General features: G+C 35.2%; 3 protein-coding genes across 6 annotated transcripts; 2 read left to right on the top strand and 1 right to left on the bottom strand.

Moving 5' to 3' along the window:
* Window positions 1-45: 45 nt before the first annotated feature.
* LOC107043795 lies at window positions 46-7,720 on the top strand. The gene is made up of 5 exons (XM_015265441.1): window positions 46-1,471; window positions 2,247-2,557; window positions 3,141-3,380; window positions 5,078-5,344; window positions 5,429-7,720. The coding sequence occupies exons 1-5, from the start codon at window positions 1,000-1,002 to the stop codon at window positions 5,717-5,719; spliced, it is 1,581 nt and encodes a 526-aa protein (XP_015120927.1). The 5' UTR covers window positions 46-999; the 3' UTR covers window positions 5,720-7,720.
* A 2,310-nt stretch (window positions 7,721-10,030) lies between these two features.
* LOC107043785 (cytochrome c oxidase assembly factor 5) lies at window positions 10,031-10,896 on the top strand. The gene is made up of 3 exons (XM_015265429.2): window positions 10,031-10,296; window positions 10,365-10,466; window positions 10,852-10,896. Exons 1-3 carry the CDS (start codon window positions 10,132-10,134, stop codon window positions 10,891-10,893), a joined length of 309 nt encoding a protein of 102 aa, XP_015120915.1. The 5' UTR covers window positions 10,031-10,131; the 3' UTR covers window positions 10,894-10,896.
* Window positions 10,897-10,999: 103 nt separating this feature from the next.
* On the bottom strand, window positions 11,000-19,367 carry LOC107043784. 4 transcript variants are annotated; one of them, XM_015265428.2, is made up of 7 exons: window positions 19,098-19,367; window positions 18,926-18,967; window positions 15,781-15,968; window positions 14,591-14,752; window positions 14,072-14,309; window positions 13,416-13,709; window positions 11,000-13,223 (listed from the first exon to the last, which is right to left on the bottom strand). In XM_015265428.2, exons 1-7 carry the CDS (start codon window positions 19,126-19,128, stop codon window positions 13,009-13,011), a joined length of 1,170 nt encoding a protein of 389 aa, XP_015120914.1. In that variant the 5' UTR covers window positions 19,129-19,367; the 3' UTR covers window positions 11,000-13,008. The 4 variants fall into 4 exon arrangements, with proteins under 4 accessions (XP_015120914.1, XP_015120913.1, XP_015120912.1 ...); XM_015265427.2 differs by having other exon boundaries at window positions 18,926-19,367; XM_015265426.2 differs by lacking the exons at window positions 18,926-18,967; window positions 19,098-19,367 and adding an exon at window positions 16,041-18,915.
* Between the last annotated feature and the right edge of the window lie 210 nt (window positions 19,368-19,577).

Below are 19,577 nucleotides of genomic sequence, written 5' to 3'. Positions count from 1 at the left end.
AACCATATTGGACAGGTCATGCGTCATGGAGGAGTGGGAGTTCTGTCCATGGAAAATGGCTGACGACGCAGTAGTATATAATCCCAAAATCTCCATTGACTCGTGATAAACAATAAACCCGCAGGGCAACACAAGCCAACTGCCCCTGACCTCATCTCCACAGCACCCCCAGTGCCCCAAAAATCCCCAAAACAACGATGATAAACCCCAGTGCAACGTTGAAAATTTCCAACGCGAGTGATTAATCCCCAGACTTCCGTCGTTCCGTCTGTCAAGACAGGCACGAACGAGTCTCAACCCGTTCTGACATGTCGTGTCACGAGTATCTCTGATGAATTATTATTGACACAAGTGCAATTCTCTCGTGACCTTTAAAACCCATGAAAAAATCACTCATTATTCCCCAAAAAATGGCGATTACATGTGAGTCTTATTTTAATAGTAAATAAAAACATCGTCACGCCTCGGCTATTTTCCGTGACCGTAAAGTCTATGCAACACGATAACTTTCACTTCTCCCTCGGATTTAATCATCAACAATCAATCAGGGGAACGTCGGTGGGATAGCCTGTGAATTGTTCCATTCAGCAGTGTTTCTTATTTCCCTTCGTGAAAAGAGACATTTTAGTAAAGACATTTCAGCGTGACTCATCTCCCCCGCCCCAACGATAAAAAAAAAAAAAAAAGTTGGTCTCACTTGTTTTGTTAAATCTCGTACACATCTGTTTGTCCTCGTCTTCAACACTCGATTGCCTGGTTAAGAAGGCATGTTAACGGGGCTAACAAGTGCATCAGTAGGTAGTAGACGAAACGAGAGGTTGAATTGGTAGTGTGTTTCACTGGCAGTGGTATCAATGTTCAATGAGGGGAATTATTAAAATGATGAGAAAGAGACATTAGGGGAATTGATCAGTTGTGATAACTCACTCCAGTATTTGGAGGCGAATGGTAGAGAGAATTGTGATGTGAGTGGTAAAATGCGTGTGAGGTTGTTTAATTATGGGACAGCATTTAGCTAGCTTTCGAGAATTCTTCAGAATGAGTGGAAAACAAACGGAAGCGTTCAATAACGATTGTAACAGTCCTAATATCAACGAGATGGGAAATAATGATGTTGATAATCGTGATAATAATGAGAGTAATGGTAATCAAAATGGACATGATACATTGGCGACCGAGGATAATAAGCAGAATCGAAATATTGACAACGAACAGTTGAATATATCATTGGATAATCATAATGCTAGGTTTGAAACTATTTATAGTCAGCCCATTGAGTCGCAGGAGCAAGTCAAGATTTGTAGTAATGGAAATTTTGGAGGTGCCAATGAGGTGGATGTGAAGCAACAGGAGCCTGGCTGCAGCAGCTCGGGGGGAAGTAATAGTAGTAGTAGTAGTAGTGCTGAGGATAGTCCTGGTAATCCGGTATTGAGAAGAACTTCGAAGACACTTTCGTTTGGAAAGAGAAAAAGTGAGTTGACATTTTTGTTTTCTTGATTGAACCTGGTGAAGAGTAATGAGACTTTTTATGTTGATTTTCATTTTAACCATGTTTAAAGGAAAATGGGGACAGTTATTTTATGATTAAAAAATCATTCAATGAGGATTTAGATTTAGTTTTTGTTAAATATATTGTGAACTTTGAGAGAGATGGAGAAAATTTTCGTAGACTGTTGGAAAAAAAATCAAATTTCACTGACAATTTAGTAGTAATTTCGGGGAAAGTGACACTGAATTCCATATTCCATATCTCTGCGATTTCATAATTACAAAATAATCTGTCAAAAGATTGATTCATTTTTCATTGAATATGCAAGAATTCAAAGGAGACAAAAATTTCCCTATCTTCCTTTACTGCTCAGATATCTAGCAAAACCATTATTTTACGCTAGTGTGTAACCAAATTAGTTAACTAATTGTTGAAATCTAAAATTCTACGCGACAGATTTTATTCGAATATTATTTCCATATGAACTTTGGTTGTTTTGGTTTTTTAACTTGTATTAAATTGCTATGAAAATATATTTTATAATTCTTATATTATTATTACTTTTAATAAAATTGTGAATAATTTTCAAACTTTAAACCTAAATAATTTTCCACTGCATCACATCCACATTCCCGGCTTTCTATTATTCCTATTCTGTACAAGGAACAGGGATTCATTTAGATGAAAGTGATTTGCACGATCCCTCTTCACCCAGACTACTCCATTCATTCATCATATCCCTGAATTATTATTCCAGGTAAACAACGTGATAAAGATCAAAATCCAGTGTGCAATCATGCGTTATCATCCAAGAAGAAACGAACAAATTGGGTCCTAAAATTCAATTGCGCGAAGAATAAAGGATCGAAAAATACTGATATACCGGAGCAATCGAATAACAGCTCGGAGTGTGTTTGTACGGGTTATAGAAGAACTGAGGAGCATCCCATGGGTGCTGGTGTTGTTTTTAACAACAGATCAGCACCACAGAGCCCTGAATTGGGACCACTACCACCTAGTCCTGTTATCGATTTATCGAGGTTCAATCCTGCTGAATTTCCGATGGAAGTGAGTGCCACTTGAAAAATCATAATTCCACTTTCTAGATAATGATATTGAAAAGTCGATAATTACCAGTCAGCTATCAGCGATCATCGTAATCATCCACTGACGTTTCTATTTCCATTCTTACTTTTTTCCTTTCCATTCTTAAAATTATACGCCTGCAGGAGATATCGAAATGTTTTTCAACTGAAAGTATGAAGCATAACTGGACTGGACTGGACTCGACTGAACTTGACAATATTTTAAGCCTGTATTCCATTATTAACAACAATAACGAAACTCATTTATTTTAAAAAATGCAAACGTCCACGTGTTTAATTTTTTTAATGCAAAAAAAAATTATTGTCAAAATTGTTGTCAAATTTCACACTGGACGATAAATTTGACCCTCAATATCTTCGGAAATAATTAGAATAGAGAAAAAATAAGCACAACAGGAAGTATTTTCATTTGAACTATTTTTTCCTACCTTGAATAATTTCCGAGAAATTTTGATTTCAATAAATGAATTGTAATTAATTTTTTACATCGGTTATCGGCAGACGGATCTTGAAAATAGATGCTAAATCCTAAATGATTCTTGCAGGACTGCGACGAGAGAGCGAGACAGCAGAGAGCCAGGGAAATGGAGGAGGGGGTGGAACCACCACCTGGTTATCGGCCTAATTATTCATCAGCTATTCAGGTGCATCCCAATGGCATCACTGTTGATAGCCTAGCTGCGTTGTTTCAGGCACATGCTGGTATTCAAGCTGCTGCACTCACTGCATTATCACAGATCGATTTCACTCTAGTTCCAAACATCGAAAGACCGGCCCATACTCAGGCAAGTATTTTTACTTGAATTCATAAGTAAGAAAGCAAAATCTACAATTATTAAAGGGTCATGACTGCTGGTGACGAAAAGATTTTTCAGGGTTGTTTTGATGGAATTGACTATTGCTAGAATGAATAAATTAGTAATTGCAACTCAGTAATCAGTTTTTTAACAGAATCAGTTATGAATTTGTTCGGGTTTGGTTAGGGTTTAAAGACTGATAAAATGTATTAGATTGAATAAAGATTGCCCGAGGAGGTGATTGAAATGAAATTTCGAATTAAAGTTGAATTTTCTTTTGATATTATGATGACCGCATAGTGGCCCCAAGAAGTTGTTTTTTATTGTTAAAATGTACGATTCTATTTGTATATTTTTGTACATCTCAATCTGCTGTGCAATGAAAAAAAGTATTGTAAAAATGTACTCAACTCCTTTTGATTTTTTGAAATTTGTATATGTTTTACCTCGTAATAGGAGAAGATATAAAAAGCCATTCTTTGTAGAAATTTTTTTTTAGATGAAAAATCATCTGTACAATGATTTTTCTATCGTCTTTTCGTGAAAAATTACTCATCAAACTATTTGAAAGTTTAAAAAATCTAAAAAACTATTTTCACATTCTGTTAATTTCGAAATCATCGTGATAACGGATAAATCTAGAAGAAAGTATCAGAATATATGGGAAAAGTTTTCTACGAAAGACATTTGTTTCTGGAGATTTCTTCACCAAATGCACAAATACCTAGAATTGTAGCATTCACTCATCTCGATTCACCACTTCATCATTAGATTATTAATGAATTGCGAAACTATGGATTTACGTCATTCAAAGATCATTAGTCTGCAACAACAAACATGGAGGAAGTGAAAGAAGGCTTGTCAGGATGATGCAACCTACCTCTCTCTTCCATAAATCTCACAATTCAATCATTATTTCCATTGATGTATTCATGAGAGACGTCATCTGCTCTATCCGCATATTTTTTCGTTATCAATTAAATTTCAATTACACAACTATCATCCATAAAGCTTGATTAATGCACGTCATCACAATTTTAAAAACTCAACATGGAAGAAATTTTCCTTTTCCGATTGAATTAATCAATTAATTAATTGTTCATTCGAGGTAGATTATGATAAAGTACACTGCTTTTTAAATGAATAAATAAATTGCTTCAGTTTAATTTTAATTTAGTCGGCGTCTATTACATGTTTAACCAGGGCATATGGAGCTCATATTAGACATTTGGGATACTTAGGGATCATATTAAGGTTTCATGGTTGGTATATCTTGTTCCCCAATTTACCATTCAGAAGCAAATTTCTAATTAACTAGCAAAAAAGTTATACTGTTCTCAAGTCCAGTTTAAGAAAAACTATTCAGGAGAAACATAAAATTTAAATAATTAACTTACGACTGAGGAGACCTCAACATTGATGTAGCATTGTAGGAGCATGAACTTTTGTGATATCAAATTGTACTATCTAATTTAAAATCATTTCAGTTCACTAAAAAAAAATTTCTTAAATTGTCTTTAAAAAAAACTATTGAATTTTCCTGAGGTTAAACTTGAGGAAGGAATCCTACTAATTTGAAATTAATGACAGACAACTGAATATGCACTTTTTTGTTTTTATTCGATTAATTAATCCATTCGGAAACTTGTTTAATATTAACCCCATGAAATAATTAATAATTCCAGGTCGATTACGTACACTGCCTAGTGCCAGATTTGCGTTCAATAACGGCCTGTTCGTTTTACTGGGGTAAAATGGATCGTTACGAAGCAGAACGTCTTCTAGACGGTAAACAAGAGGGCACATTTCTCCTTAGAGACTCAGCCCAAGAGGAATTTCTCTTCTCCGTGAGCTTTCGCAAATACGGAAGATCCCTTCATGCGAGAATTGAACAGTGGAATCACAAATTCAGCTTTGACTCACACGACCCCGGTGTTTACGCCTCTGAAACGGTAATTCAGTCTCAATTTCAGATTAAAATTAATGATTATGGGTTTATCGGGCATTGTGTACTTTCCGTTTTGTCTTCGTCACAGGTCTGTGGCCTGATTGAACATTACAAGGATCCATCTTGCTGCATGTTCTTTGAGCCAATGTTGACAATTCCACTGCATCGGAATTTTGCATTTCCACTTCAGCATCTCTGTCGTGCTGTCATTACAACGAGAACAACTTACGACGGCATAAACAAGTTACAGCTGCCAAAGACACTTAAAAGTTATCTCAAAGAGTATCATTACAAGCAGAGGGTACGTGTGAGACGATTGGACAGTGAGAATGATATTATGATGGACAGTAGATCCATTTCTTATCTACCGGTGATTTGAATAGCATTATGTTTTCATTGTGCGTCGATTATTTTATTATTGTGAATATTGATTTTAGAGAGGAAGTGAGAAAATGGCAATTGAATTGATCATTTCTAATGACAAATTTTTTTCGGCCGAGAACATTTGAAATAACTAATTTCCAAGTTTTCAACTCAAAGCACTCGTTATTGTGAGGATTTGGGATTGGAGAAGGGGTTGGAATTGTTTTTGAGATCTTGTTTGTTGGGAAAATTTTGATATGTCTCTTAAATTCAGAAATATTCGGGAAAAACTTGTTTTTTTTTCTACAGTGAAATTGAATCATCGTGTTTTTAAAACATACAAATATTTCAAATATTTCATAATCTAAGAGAGAGATTCGACATTTTCTTCAAAAATCAAAATCGAAAAATCGAAAACTTGTTTCAAATTATATTTTATTTTATTCTTTTCGTGAATAATTGTGAATTTTTAAAAATGTCAAAAGCATTTTCGATTTAAATATTATTCTTGAAAACAGTTTTTCTCACTTCCCCACTAAATTTGAGGATGGATTCATCATAAAAAAATCATATTGTCATCATCCTCGTGTTTTTTATTATCGATATAACATCGAAGAGAGCATTGTTTTGTTTGAAGAGTTGATAATCAGGAATTTGTAAAAGTTTATTTGCATTCTAGAATGGATGACAGCTTTTAGAGGATAATAATTCACAGTCTCCAAACAGTATTGGAAGGTAGTAAAGGGTATCCATATGTTAATCACAATTTTTGCAGTTAATTAATGATTTATGTGTATCGATAGAAGGTGAATTTATTACTCAACAAGCAAGGAAAGCTTTACTCCATAACGTGATTTATTACTTTCAACATCGTGCTCATGATTAATAATTATTTAATGCATTAAAATGTGAAAATAACTCTTCCCAAGGATCGCGTCATTCACGTGACACATTTATTACTAATCCTATCGTGCCTACTTCTATTATCAATAATCATGTATGATGTGTATTTACTATTAATTAATTAATTAATTAATTGATTAATTGATTGATTGATTAATTCATTTGTTGAAAAGTGGTGAGTGATTTTTTCATTCAGTTAAATTAATTTTCATGAAATTATTAATCTATTGATGATGGCTGAAATTCAGCTGATGATTCGGTGATTAAAATTTCATCCAAAACTAGTGGAAAAACCAACTAATGTGAATCAAATGAGAGTTTTTATTTTTATCGATAAAAATTATTATTAAAGTAAAAAATGAATTAGGTGAATTTAAGAAATAGCCTAAGGATGGAAAATTGGCAGCTAATTAGAGGTTAATAACCGAGGGAAACAAGTGAAAAAGAATGAATTGTTGAGCGACAAATTATTGGTTTAATAATTCTGTCTTCTGTCTGTCGTTGATTATTTCAAATGATTACGATTCTTCACATGGATGAAGAATTGATATTTATTGACCATATATTCATGATGACACTCGGACCAAGGCTTCTTTCTACTTGTGTTGTATCGATTATGTGAGACACTTGTCTCGATAATAATGAGTGAAACAAATAGACACAAATTTCAAGTTCAACTAATGATGGAGAAAAATCGAAAAAAGCGTAGAATATTCCGAGACTAATGAGCAAAATGGTGAATTGTATAAAAAACGACGAAGTTGATTATTCTATCCCTGTTGAAGAGAGAAAAAAAATTGTTGACAATGTCGGTATTAAAATCACCGCCCAAAACTTACAATTAAACAAAAAAGACTGAGAAAAGAAATAATTGATTATTGCCAAAATATCTGTATTTAGCCTGATTTTCGATATAACAAATTGATAAGAATAGAGATTAATTAATTGTCACAGTTTTATCATTCAAGCAATATAGTTATGGATATGTAAATAATGTAGGTTGGTTTATTCTATTGTAAGCTCTGCCCCGCCCGTGTGCACAGGTAGTTTGAGTAATCCATGTTAACAATTGTAATTATTATTGGCGAATAAATAAACTTGTGGTAGTAGGTAATAGTACGTTGTAGTTGAATAAAAAGAGGAGTCCAAACATCACGAGGAAGAAGATATCTTTCAAGTTTTTATTGAGGAAAATACTTTTGTTTTAGTGATGAAATTATGAAACAGGATGAGTCAATGAAATTACAGAAACGAGTAAATTTTTCACGGAGAATGAATGAAAAGAATGAAAAGCGAAAGTTTTGTAGAACACAGTAAGATTTATTCAAAGGTGCTCATAAAAATCTGTTGAATGACTTGTTTTGACGAGTACAAACTTTTGATGAGCATCGAAAAATAAAAAGTTAAATTCTCTCGCTCTGTTATCGTAATAAGTTTTGAAATTTTTTGTACAAAGAATATTGTTTGTCATTAGGCCGAAAAAAACTTTTCTGGCGAATATGAGTTTGCTGCAATCATATGACATACTATTTCCCTCAGAAAATTAATTTCAGGGCACAGGTTTCTATGATCGAAATGTGATTTGATTTCTCAATGAAAACAATTGAAATACAATTTTTCAAAGGGAAAAGATATTTTAGCCTGACTATATCGAATAAATTGACAATCTTTACACGTTAGAAAAAAAAAACACAATAAACATATTCAGACACTTGGATTTTTCCAACAGTTCAATCAGAGGACATTCACAATTTGATAAAAGTCATTTTGCTTCCTCTTTCTCATCTTATTCATCAGAATCGTTCTCCTGGTTTTTTTTCATCAAAGGATACTCATAAAATACCTCTCCCACTTGGCAACCATGTACAACTCGGTCACAATTGTGTACCTGAAGTACCAGTAGGCGAAAAATGAAAAAATACTGTTGATTCCACCCATTGCCTCGTTGAATTCTCCTTTTAACTGAATTTTTTTCTTCTTTTTCTTATTTTCGTTGTCACTCGATGTTAGTTTTAGGTTATACCAAGGCCTATGCACAACGTGAAATCAACAGACAACGACGTTAAATGCTGTTCCCACCCCCCCGGCAGCTAATACCGCACACACCATTATCAACAGAACCAGTGGTGGGAGTGGTACCTTTTCCCAGTCAACTATCACATTTTGAAGCTTTGTCTGTTACCGACTGTGCAAATTTTGTTATAAAGCTTCGGAGTTGGCCGCAAAACGCGAGAGAGGGAGAGAGAGAGAGAGAGAGAGGCAAAGAGGATAGACTAAAGTAGAGGCTCAGATCTCGGGGTTTCGGTGACCACAAGTCGGAATTAGTACGACCCCAACGGAGGGATGGCGCCACGGTCGAATCTGACGGCTGGGCGTGCAGAGATCCGAACAATTAGCCCCTCATGTATAGATATTCCAAATTTTTATTTTTTTCCTCATTGAAGTAGTTTTCAAGGAAATTGCGAGCTAATAAAAAACATTTGCTAGTTAGTACTTTTTTAAAATAAATTTTTGAAAAATCACCTCTGAAAAAAAAGGCGTTATCCCCTCTATTTCATTATTTCCAAAAAAATTTATCACCAATCGATAGCAAATTGTTTGAAGAATTTTGCGAGTTAAGAAAAAATCGTCAATGCAATCCTATTATTGTGTAAATTACCAATTCCAATTTCAACTAAAAACCAGAGTTGATGACCAGAGTTTGTAACAGAGATGTCAGACAAGATATGAATGTTTTTTTGTGCTCAAATGAAAGAGCGGGTCGAGAAATGGCGTGCTAGGGTCTCTAAAGATGGTTTTGAACCAGAGGAGACTCCTAGACCCCACTGGACAATGTTGTCACAATTGCGCTTTTCAATTGGAAACAGACATCATCTTTAGAGACATTTGTCTTGTTTAGAGGCCTTAGTACGCCATTTCTTGACCCGCTCTGTCATTTGAGCCAACAAAAACATTCATATCTTGTCTGACATCTCTGCTACAAATTCTGGTCATCAACTCTGGTTTTCAGTTGAAATTGGAATTGTTTATTTACACAATAATAGGAGTGCATTGACGATTGTTTCTTAACTCGCAAAAATCTTCAAACAATTTGCTACCGATTGGTAATAAAAATTTTTGGAAATAATGAAATAGGGGGGATATAACGCCTTTTTTTTTCAGGAATGATTTTTCAAAAATTTATTTTAAAAAAAGTACTAACTAGCAAATATTTTTTATTAGCTCCCAATTTTCTTCAAAACTACTTCAATGAGGAAAAAAATAAAAATTCGGAATATCTATACATAAGGGAGTTCGCCCAGCCGTCAGATTCGACCGTGGCGCCATCCCTCCGTTGGGGTCGTACTATTTTTAGCTTGGGGTCACCGAAACCCCGAGATCTGAGCCTCTACTTTAGTCTATCCTCTTTGGAGAGAGGCTAAAAATTCCACAAAAATTTAGTAACCGCGCAGCATCAGCAAGGCAATAAGGCATCAGCCAATCAGTTTGTGGATGTTTTGACGAGAGTCTCACGTTGGTAAAAAAATGTTGAATGATGATAAAGATTCAAAGAAACCCAAGCAAAATAGTGCTCGACCTTCTCGTATGATATTTGAGAAAAAGAATGAACGGTTGAAGGATCAGACAAGATGTGCCGGGGTCAGAGCGGATTTGAAGATTTGCCTGTTGGAGAGTGATTGCTGCAGAATAGTTGAGTAGATGTTGAGTGTTGTTTTTATGGAATTATTAATTATATATAATGGGAGGTGTCTTTGCAGTATAAAAAAACACCGAAAGAGTGCATCAGGATGACGGATGGGTCTGTTCCGGAGGATTGTCAAGCCCTAAAATACGTTCTCTATGAGTGCAAAAGATCGTTGGTAAGTTTATAATTATAAAAAATAATTTGTCTGAGGCTTGTTTTTACATCGCCTTTGAGGATATTCAATTGTTTAAATTTCAAAAAACTTGATTTTTTTTTCTTCTAAAATTGAGGGAATTATGAGCACAGGCAAATTTTTTGGTGATTTCCGATGGAATGATATTTAGGGTAGATAGAACATTTGCTTATACCAGTTATTTATGAACAGGTTTATAATATTTTTGAATTTCAACTTTTCAATTATTTTAGGAATTTCCGTAAAACTATTTAAAACGTTTCTACGCAACGTTTACATTGCGAAATATATTTGGATATCCTTAAAGAATCTTAGTAATTAATAATTTTCTATAAACAAGAGATTTTTCTCTTTTATTATCCCATAGGTCGATGGCAGAAAGAGATTTCGTGGGCCTGTAGGTTACTAGGAAGAAAATACATAAATAAATAAATAAATAAATAAATATCTATTTAATTTGATGTTGCATACTTAATTGTAAATAAAAAAAAGGAATAAATAATGAAAGAAAACCACATGGTAAAATGTGAATTTTATTGCATCATCCTCTTTATTTATATTACACTCATTGAATTCTCCATAAAAGCCATAGAATTTAAAGAGAAAATTTTGATATTTATCGATGAATCATACATCTTCATTTCTGAACATCTCTCAATCGACAAAATAAACTCAAAATCAATTTATCAATGACAATGCGTTTGTTTCACAAATGTATATGTTACGAACGTACAATCACAGTTTGTCTGTTGAATATTTTATTTTAATCATTTATTATATAATACCGTGGGTATCAAATCAAGTTGATACACCACTTTTGAATCACAGAAAAATTTCCAAGGCTCTTGAGATTATAAGTTTCTTTCAGGGCTCTTGTTCAATGGTCAATGTCAATGTGTATACAATGCAATGTCATAATTTCATCATTTGTCTGTGCAGCTTTCCCCTTCCTATTCTTTCGTTATTATATGAGCGATAAAAATTTTCATATATCTCCAATTTTGTTTTTAGTTATTTGAGAGAAGATATTGCGCCGGCGCAATCATCTATTGTCTTATTGCAACAAGCTTAATTAAATCTTAATTATTTAAAACTCTTGTTTCTCCTTGGTTTTGTACTAAAAATGTCAAATTATTCTACAATAACTTGTCGATAAATTTAATTTATACCTCTGATTTTAGAATTCTTACCTATCGTATACCCTACAAATCACTGATAAAATTCTCCTAAATAACCATGAACAGTGATGGACACTATTAAGTACATTAGTACTTTAGTATGCCTGTTCTTAGGAATTAATCAATCCTTCATCAAGTAACAAGTAGAGATAATATATAATAAAATTAATAAGCGAGGACTATACCGGAAAAGCGGTATGAGAATTTTCAAGAATTTTCTAGGAAAACCGGTAATTTCCAGAAAAGTGGAAAAATCTCCCTAAATTCCTGGAACATTCTCTTTTATATATTACTTAGTACTATAATTTATATAGTCTTAGTCTTAGCCCTCATTGCATATAGCTAATCCAAGATGGATTAATTCCTAAGTACATATCGACTTTGTACTTAATCATTTCGTAGGTATTGATTAGTTGTGTACGTAAGGGATATTGATCCAAAATCGTAAGTAAGTGGAAAAAAAAAAATTTCATTTCTTCTCAACTGATAAACAGAGTGATCTCCTTCATATTTATAGAAATTTCAATCCTCCAATCCGAATTGATAATACAGCAATAAGATGGACAAGACAAAGACAATATGAACATGAGTTGGGACATGAGTTTAAATATCACATATCTCGATTATTTGCCCGGCTACGTCGGGTTTTCCCTTGGCCATTGAATTTAGCATATTTTCTCTTAATGTTTAGAGTCCTCCATTTTGGAATTTTCATTTTGTCAAAGCTACAGCAACGAATTGTCCTTAATTATCAAAAATGTTACCTTTCAGGAACATGGAAAATTTTGTATTTTCGGAAAATGGATAAACATTCTTTAGTATTTAGCATTTAGTGAATCGGAATTTGCCCATCACTGGTCACGAAAGTATTGAAATTTCACTTTTCGGCATCGAATCTACGAATAGCACTCATTACTCCTCTGAACATAAGCTTTCAAACGGGCAGAAGAATCATTCTATGTGCGCAATTTCTACATTCGATCGTTCAACGGCAGATTAATTATTCTAATCGATGATTTCTTGGAAAAAAAAAAAACGAACATGTCCTTAAAGAATATTTTTTCCTCCGCGTGATATCCATGAATTTTCGATTGTATCACAGCTCATCAAACACATGATATGTTACTCCTATTAAATAGCATTTATTAAAAATTTACGTTAAAACGCGACGTTTTCATTGCATAATTGTCATGGACAATTTTTTCATCTCGAGTACAAATATAAAACAGCGCTATATAGCGAAAGAGATTTTAAAAATATGTTTGTTTTATCATCTCGTCAACTCATCGATTCAATCAATCAATCAATCAACTCCACGAGAATTAATCGAATAGTTGGTCGAAAAGTCAAAAGCATACTGATGGTCGGTAGAGCCCGGTGTATCCACAGAGTCGTGCACGGAGTGCTGGCAATAGAATCGCCGCAGCGGATAGATTATCCTGCAGCTGTGAACACTCGCAAATGAGAAGATACATTTTATCCCCTTGGGACATGGATTTGTGCAGAGTTATGCGTTTCAGACCGACGGATTTCGGGAGGTAGCGATAGATCATTCGAGCCCCTACTCGACATAGAGAAAAAACTGCTAAATACCTCAAAATAAGTCAAAATAACAGTGAAACACAAGTGATAATGGATTAATATTCACTAATAAGAGAAATTATTTTACGTGAAAATGGTCTTGTACTACAATAAGTCTGGACATTTTAAAGATTTTACAAACACAGACGAAGAGATTTTATATTATTTATACCTGTCCAATACAGCCAATTCTGTTCGAACTTGAGGCCATCGTCTCCCTCGAAGACTTTGAAAATTGATACGATGTAACCGGTGGACGGAATTGGTGGCCTACCACCGGGTGGCTCGAGGGGTGGCCGTGCTATCGTCGCCACCTCATTGAAAAGGTCTAGTGTGTGGCTGGCTGCATAGCGCAGGTCACGGGGATCAAACTTCCTCAATGCTGCACACTGAACTTCTTGGTAGAAGTCCGCTGGATCCGTACTGTGCTTGTTTATCAAGTAATAAGTTATAAATGGAAATTCCGCTGGAAAAATTGAAAAGACGTTTTGACATTTTTTTTTTGTTTATGAAAAAGAAAATACTTCTAGACTAGTTTGATCTGATAGTAAATGGATTCTGGAGATTGGATATAAAAAAAAAACATTAAGAATCCATTAAGATATTAGTAATTTTATGAATTTTCTCATTATTTCATGAGAAATTCAAATGAAACTTGAAATTGGAAATGGGGGAAATTAAAAGGAATATATTTTTGATTTTTGAATACACTGAAAATTGAATACATTCATTCATTCTGCTGATGATTCGTTGGGTAAAAAAAGCACATCTTGTATAGTCAAATCTTGTATCAGTACTTGTATCACTCGTCATCTCGAAAATGCCTACCATTCCTCTCCATATTCGTCAACAATATACTCTGCGAAGCCGAGGGTGCAATTTCGGCAATCAATTCAGCAGCTGTATCTCTCTGCAGAACCAATGGCCTAGCCAGTGGTGACTCGACAATTGGATCCAGAGGCTCGAGTGGTGTCATAAAATGTGCCAATACACATTGTTTAGGGTCCTCCACCTCTAGCACAGAGAGAGGACTGCCTGCGCGTTTCTTATCCGCAATTGGCGCATGCTTAAAGAATAAGAATAACCCTTCACTTCACTTCACTTCACCACACACACACACACACACACACACACACTGAGAGAAAAATGAACTGAAATGAAATGAAAAGCTAATTTCCCTTGTTTCGTTATGGGAGTATTGAATAAAAAACAAGTAATTGTTGGAAAATTGAATGAGTTGATAGCATTGAAAAACAAGTGAAAAGTGTTCATTTTTGTGAGCCCACTTTGCCCTATCCCTGTACGTATGTATAATGTTGTTTTGAAAATTATTGTCACTTGACTCACCGGCACACCAGCTGGAAGGAAACGCTCGAGGGAGGCGAGGGGAATGATAAAACAATCACGATCCAGGGTCGCGAGGGATATTGGCTCACCCCGAGGTGGACTGCTTCCTGATACAACGAGTGGCGTGTAGATTCCTGCTGTTCTATTCCCACTGAATGACACCTGTAATGCAAATTCACCTATTTATGATATCGTGCAATGTTTTCACGTGTGTGGCGGGGAATAAACGTCAAATGGCTGGCTGGCGTCTATTCAAGTTTATTCAGGGTTAACCAGGGCCGAATGAGATCTCTTTTCCATTGAATAGATCAATATTATGCCTGATTTCCCCAGGGGTTGCTGCAATTTTCAATCCAATGTGGGATAGCTGCAGTGTTGGTACGAAATAAATTTCATTATTTCCATTTAATGCACAACTGTTTCAACTTTCAATTTTTTTTTTACTCATCAAATTACGTAAAAATCACAATTAACAATTGACTGAGTTAATCGGTTTCAATGAATTTTCCACTAGTTAAATAATTGACAGACCAGAGGAGTGATGAAAATGTTTGCATTATATCGGTTGGTCTGATCGAGCTTCAGCAAATCGTTTGAAATGAAATATTAAAAACCACATGGAGTCGTTACATACCTAGCGTGTAATCGGCTGTTTTTGTTGTTAATCGATAGAATGCACGAGTACGATATGACCTTACGCGAAAACTACGTCCTCGGCCTTAATGTCACTGTCAGCGTGGATAACAGGGAAATTCTTTGGCCACCAACATCACGATAACAGCTACCATACGGAATATTTCCTCGTGTTTATGTATCTGTTGAGTTTTTGCCTACTCGACAACAACTGTTGTATAGATTTAAATTCTAATGTTTCGAAACGGGAAGTAGAGAATAGCTTCCGGCATGCGAAAACTTGCGGCCACTCGATAAATATTGTGGGGTAGTTCTCGCTGAACGATGAACTGGACTAAGAAATGAGAAATATGTACACTATACACTGGCAAGTGGTATACATATCTCCATTCATTTCCCTATTCTACACTGGGTAAAAAAAAGAAGAAAAAAACGTAGGTTTGAAAAACACCGAATTTTCAATAATCAAATAGGAATCATTATCAAATAGGGAAAAGTGAAAACTTCATGCAAGTTCCCTTGATGGAAAAATAAATAGTTGTAATTGAAAAATTTACCTGTCTGGATGCGGTGGTTGGAGTTGCTGGTTCGGAGGGTTCTTTTTGATTTCCATTCTTACGTTTAATATTATTATTAGCCAAATTAGCAGCATTAGCATTGGTGCCACCCCACTTGATGACATGTGGTCCAGAATTTCTCCTCGGTACAGGTCCAATCCTCTCATTATTCTCCTCAACAGCAACACCTGCAGGTGGTGATAGGAAGAGATGAGTGCGGTACGCATGGGTCGTCGGATGCTCTTCCATCGGATAATAACCAAATTCACGGCTACGTCTTATGGGGCCACGGCCGCCAACCCCAGGAAGACTTGGACGTAAACCTAAACGTGCTGAGCCCGGACCCGTAACAACAGCACCTGTTCCACTAGTGACACCACTAGATACGTAAGAGCCACAGATGCCTGTCCGTGTTTCACCTGAACTCGGTTTTTCCGCCCCAAAGTTTTTACGGAACATAAGATTCATGATTCTATTTGTTTTTTTTTTCTTTTTTTTTTTACGAAAACAACTTGAACAATTGAAAACTAATGAAATGCTAGATGTGTGATGGATTCATATTCGTCAAATTATAGATCCATATTTATGTAATTTTTTAGGCAGTTTTTGTGTAATAATTTGATAAAAACATTCAGCACACTGGACGAACACATGATTTATGCGTGATTCGTGTCAACGCTTTCTTATTCTCATATATTACACTATGGCATTGTCTATCATCTCCTACGAGTAATTTTCTTCAACATGTCACTTTTTAACGATAACAACGAGACGGTCACAAAGACAAATAAGTAAAAAGCCCTTTCATTGCAATTTTTCCTTTTGCTCACATTGAAAAACAGAATGATGCATTTGTTTTTTTTGGTTCTTTTTGTGAAAAAAAAAAACACAAGGTCGAGCGTGCCAACTTTTAAGCAACCTTGGAATTTAGTCTAGAGTAAAATTTGCGGACGACTAAAACAGGGGGCTACATTAATAGCAATATAAATCCACTCACGATTGATCTTGTGATCGTGAATTGCCTTCGTCACGAGATTCATATCTTTGTAACCACTGTTGAGTGGACTACAATAGGAATTTGTTATAAGCACAAGAATAAAAGCCAAGGGGATGAAGGGTTTGATGAAAAAAATATCTACCTCACGATAATTCCACCGATTTTCTCATTTAACAACTTCCTATTTATTTTTAGGCTATTTATTTTTATACTTTGAAAAGGTTACTTATTGTAATACGCAGGTAAGTCGAGGCTACAACCACGTGTCAAGGACAAGGTCATGTGGGTGGAAAATTTTTATCGATGATGAGGGAAATTCGATGAAACGACAAATGCGCGTTCGATACGACTCATCAATAATTCACGCGGTTACCGAGTCAATGACAAGGCTGCGCTTAAAAAACACTCAATCTTCTTTCTGATGGTGTAATTTTTCAACATCAGCAATCATCGAGAGTCGTGAAACAGTTTCTTATCGGCGGAAAATTTTAGATCGAGGGAACACAATTTGTTAGAGTTAGTGCGCCCTACGGAAAAGCGCCAGCTCTGGGCGAGTGACACCCCCGCACTGCTGCGGTTACTCTTATGTCTGACCAGCGCGACACGCGATTCAGGTGGGATATTTGTTGGGGGTGGAATTGGCTTAATATGGCTAGGGGAAAAATCGCTGAAATCTCGAGGGACATGACGAGATTGGTGGGGGGAAAATTACACTGTGAGAAAATTATTCGACGACAATTTTACTATTTTTTACACTTTTCACTTTTCACTTGTATGTATTTTCATTGTGGAAACTTGATTCATCTGAGAGTTGTATTTTTCGCCTTCATATGGCAATGAAAATTGAACTTTGGGCAATTTCAGACTACTTTCAATTGAATGCAAATTTCATAAAAATATTAATTTTCAAACAAAATCTAACAGTGTATTGACATTTTAGCAAGTGCAGAGAGGTAAATTCAGAAAATCTATGTTCAATGTATTTGAGATTTTTATAGTGTCTTGAAATAAATATGCTATCATGTTCTCAAATTCACACGAGAGCTGGAAGTTGGCACGCTTCAAGCCCTTCAGTCTCAAGGACCAGTAATAAAAGACCCGGTGAAAATAGAAATTTAACAGAAAAACAGCAACAATTTCGACAGGAAATTCTATTGAATTTTAATAAGAAAATCAATAGAATCGCCTGCATTTACCTTTAGTTATAACAACTTGTAGCGAACGACTATAATTCCGTAATGATACCGTAAGAATACAAAAGAAACATCTCGCAATACCTACTATTGGTACTAGAATCAAAACCTTATGTGGAGATTAAATAAATTGTGTCAATGTGCACCGCTACTTTGTTGGTTTATCAAGCCCTGACATTACTGTTTTAGGCCACATAACAGTCGAATCTATCTATATTCACCGCGGCAATGTCAACAGTTGTCGTAGCACTTTATGACCTGTTTTATGATCTGTTTGTTTTCGGAATATGAAAGATAGAGGATGCCGAAATGATTCGAACGACGAAAACGACTACTTCTACGACTTGATTTCTCTACGATTCACCCACCACATCTGGTCTCCTCTCATTTTCGACTAAAGTAGAGATACGCTTCTGGCAGGAGTTAAGGAACTAAAGATAAACTTATTTAATTATAGATGTAGCTAGGTGCAAGGAATTTATAAATATTTTCAAGGTGTTTAACATAGGCAGTGAATTTAACGCTTTTGTATTTCAATGTGATTTAAATATATTTTTCGCCACTATGAATAGACCCAACTTGAGTAGTCTATTATTCATAATATTACTCTAATTGGCAGTAGAACGCTCATAAACCCGACAAGCAACCTTAACTTGTCATTGGACATGAAATTTTATTTACCCCCATGAAATTGGTGTTATTATTATTTATGTTTTTAGAGAGTATCAAGCAAAAAACTGTGTTCCAGTTGGCTCAAGTCCTATTTTTCCGCTCTACGATTTTTCACTACATTTGGAAGCCGATTATTCACTTGGCCCTAGACATTATTTTTTGTGATTACATTAACAACCCGATTATGGAAAACCTTAGAAGAAGAAACAAATTGCCCTCGTGCTCTTCCACTCAAATTCACAAATCTCTACACTACTTTCTACTCGATTGGATTATTACTCACTCGTGTCATTGAGCGGGCAGGCAGTGTAGCTGTACCTCTGATCTGTATATAAACTCTTCTGTCCACTCGTCATAATTTTCAATATCGCCACAAAACGTTAGAATTCGTCATAAATAAAGGAAAATACTTCATGTATAAACATCATCAGGCTCTGGTCTTCCCTCAGCATTACCTCCTAATAATCCGGAAATGGACAACAGCATTTGTCAACTGATGTTTGATTAGTTAAAAACTTGGCCACTGGCCGCATAAATGCAGTCACTTATAATTATATCTGAAAATAGATGGCCTTTGATGATTATTAGTGGATGAATTCCAGTGATCATCACGCGCTATTTTCTCCCCCGTTATTGCAGGAAAACTTGACAGAAATAATCAACAAATGAAGACAAAGTGATCCTAGTGATTTTGTTTATTTTATTATTAAATACAAGTGAATGAATGTAATTTTTAATTTTTTTTTTTTTTTTTTTTTTTTTTAATATGGGAAAGAAAAATTTCAAAGCAAAACCAGAATACTATCCAGTATCCCGGTTTTGGCCTCTACTGGACTGTGAGCCGCCAAAGCTGTGGGGAGGCTGTGAGAATTTCATAGAAAGAGAGATGATGCACCAGATGCTCAAGGTAAATTTATATTTCCTTCTCACTTGCA

The sequence above is a fragment of the Diachasma alloeum genome, unplaced genomic scaffold, assembly GCF_001412515.2.
Source record: "Diachasma alloeum isolate Michigan unplaced genomic scaffold, Dall2.0 Dall_scaffold_00627, whole genome shotgun sequence".
NCBI lineage: Eukaryota > Metazoa > Arthropoda > Insecta > Hymenoptera > Braconidae > Diachasma > Diachasma alloeum.
The sequence above is the reverse complement of the archived record's forward strand: the minus strand, read 5'-3'. Positions and strand labels throughout refer to the sequence as shown.

Bases quoted from the DNA above. Each gene is read 5' to 3' on its own strand.
- LOC107043784 (XM_015265425.2), bottom strand. From the start codon at position 16,248: ATGAATCTTATGTTCCGTAAAAACTTTGGGGCGGAAAAACCGAGTTCA. The intron at 14,753-15,780 runs GTAAATTTTTCA...TTTGCATTACAG, and splicing joins CAACCACCGCATCCAGACAG to GTGTCATTCAGTGGGAATAG. The intron at 14,310-14,590 runs GTGAGTCAAGTG...TTATTCTTTAAG, and splicing joins TCCTTCCAGCTGGTGTGCCG to CATGCGCCAATTGCGGATAA.
- LOC107043795 (XM_015265441.1), top strand. From the start codon at position 1,000: ATGGGACAGCATTTAGCTAGCTTTCGAGAATTCTTCAGAATGAGTGGA. The intron at 1,472-2,246 runs GTGAGTTGACAT...TTATTATTCCAG, and splicing joins TTCGTTTGGAAAGAGAAAAA to GTAAACAACGTGATAAAGAT. The intron at 5,345-5,428 runs GTAATTCAGTCT...TCTTCGTCACAG, and splicing joins GTGTTTACGCCTCTGAAACG to GTCTGTGGCCTGATTGAACA.
- LOC107043785 (XM_015265429.2), top strand. From the start codon at position 10,132: ATGTTGAATGATGATAAAGATTCAAAGAAACCCAAGCAAAATAGTGCT. The intron at 10,297-10,364 runs GTTGAGTAGATG...GTGTCTTTGCAG, and splicing joins AGAGTGATTGCTGCAGAATA to TATAAAAAAACACCGAAAGA. The intron at 10,467-10,851 runs GTAAGTTTATAA...ATTATCCCATAG, and splicing joins ATGAGTGCAAAAGATCGTTG to GTCGATGGCAGAAAGAGATT.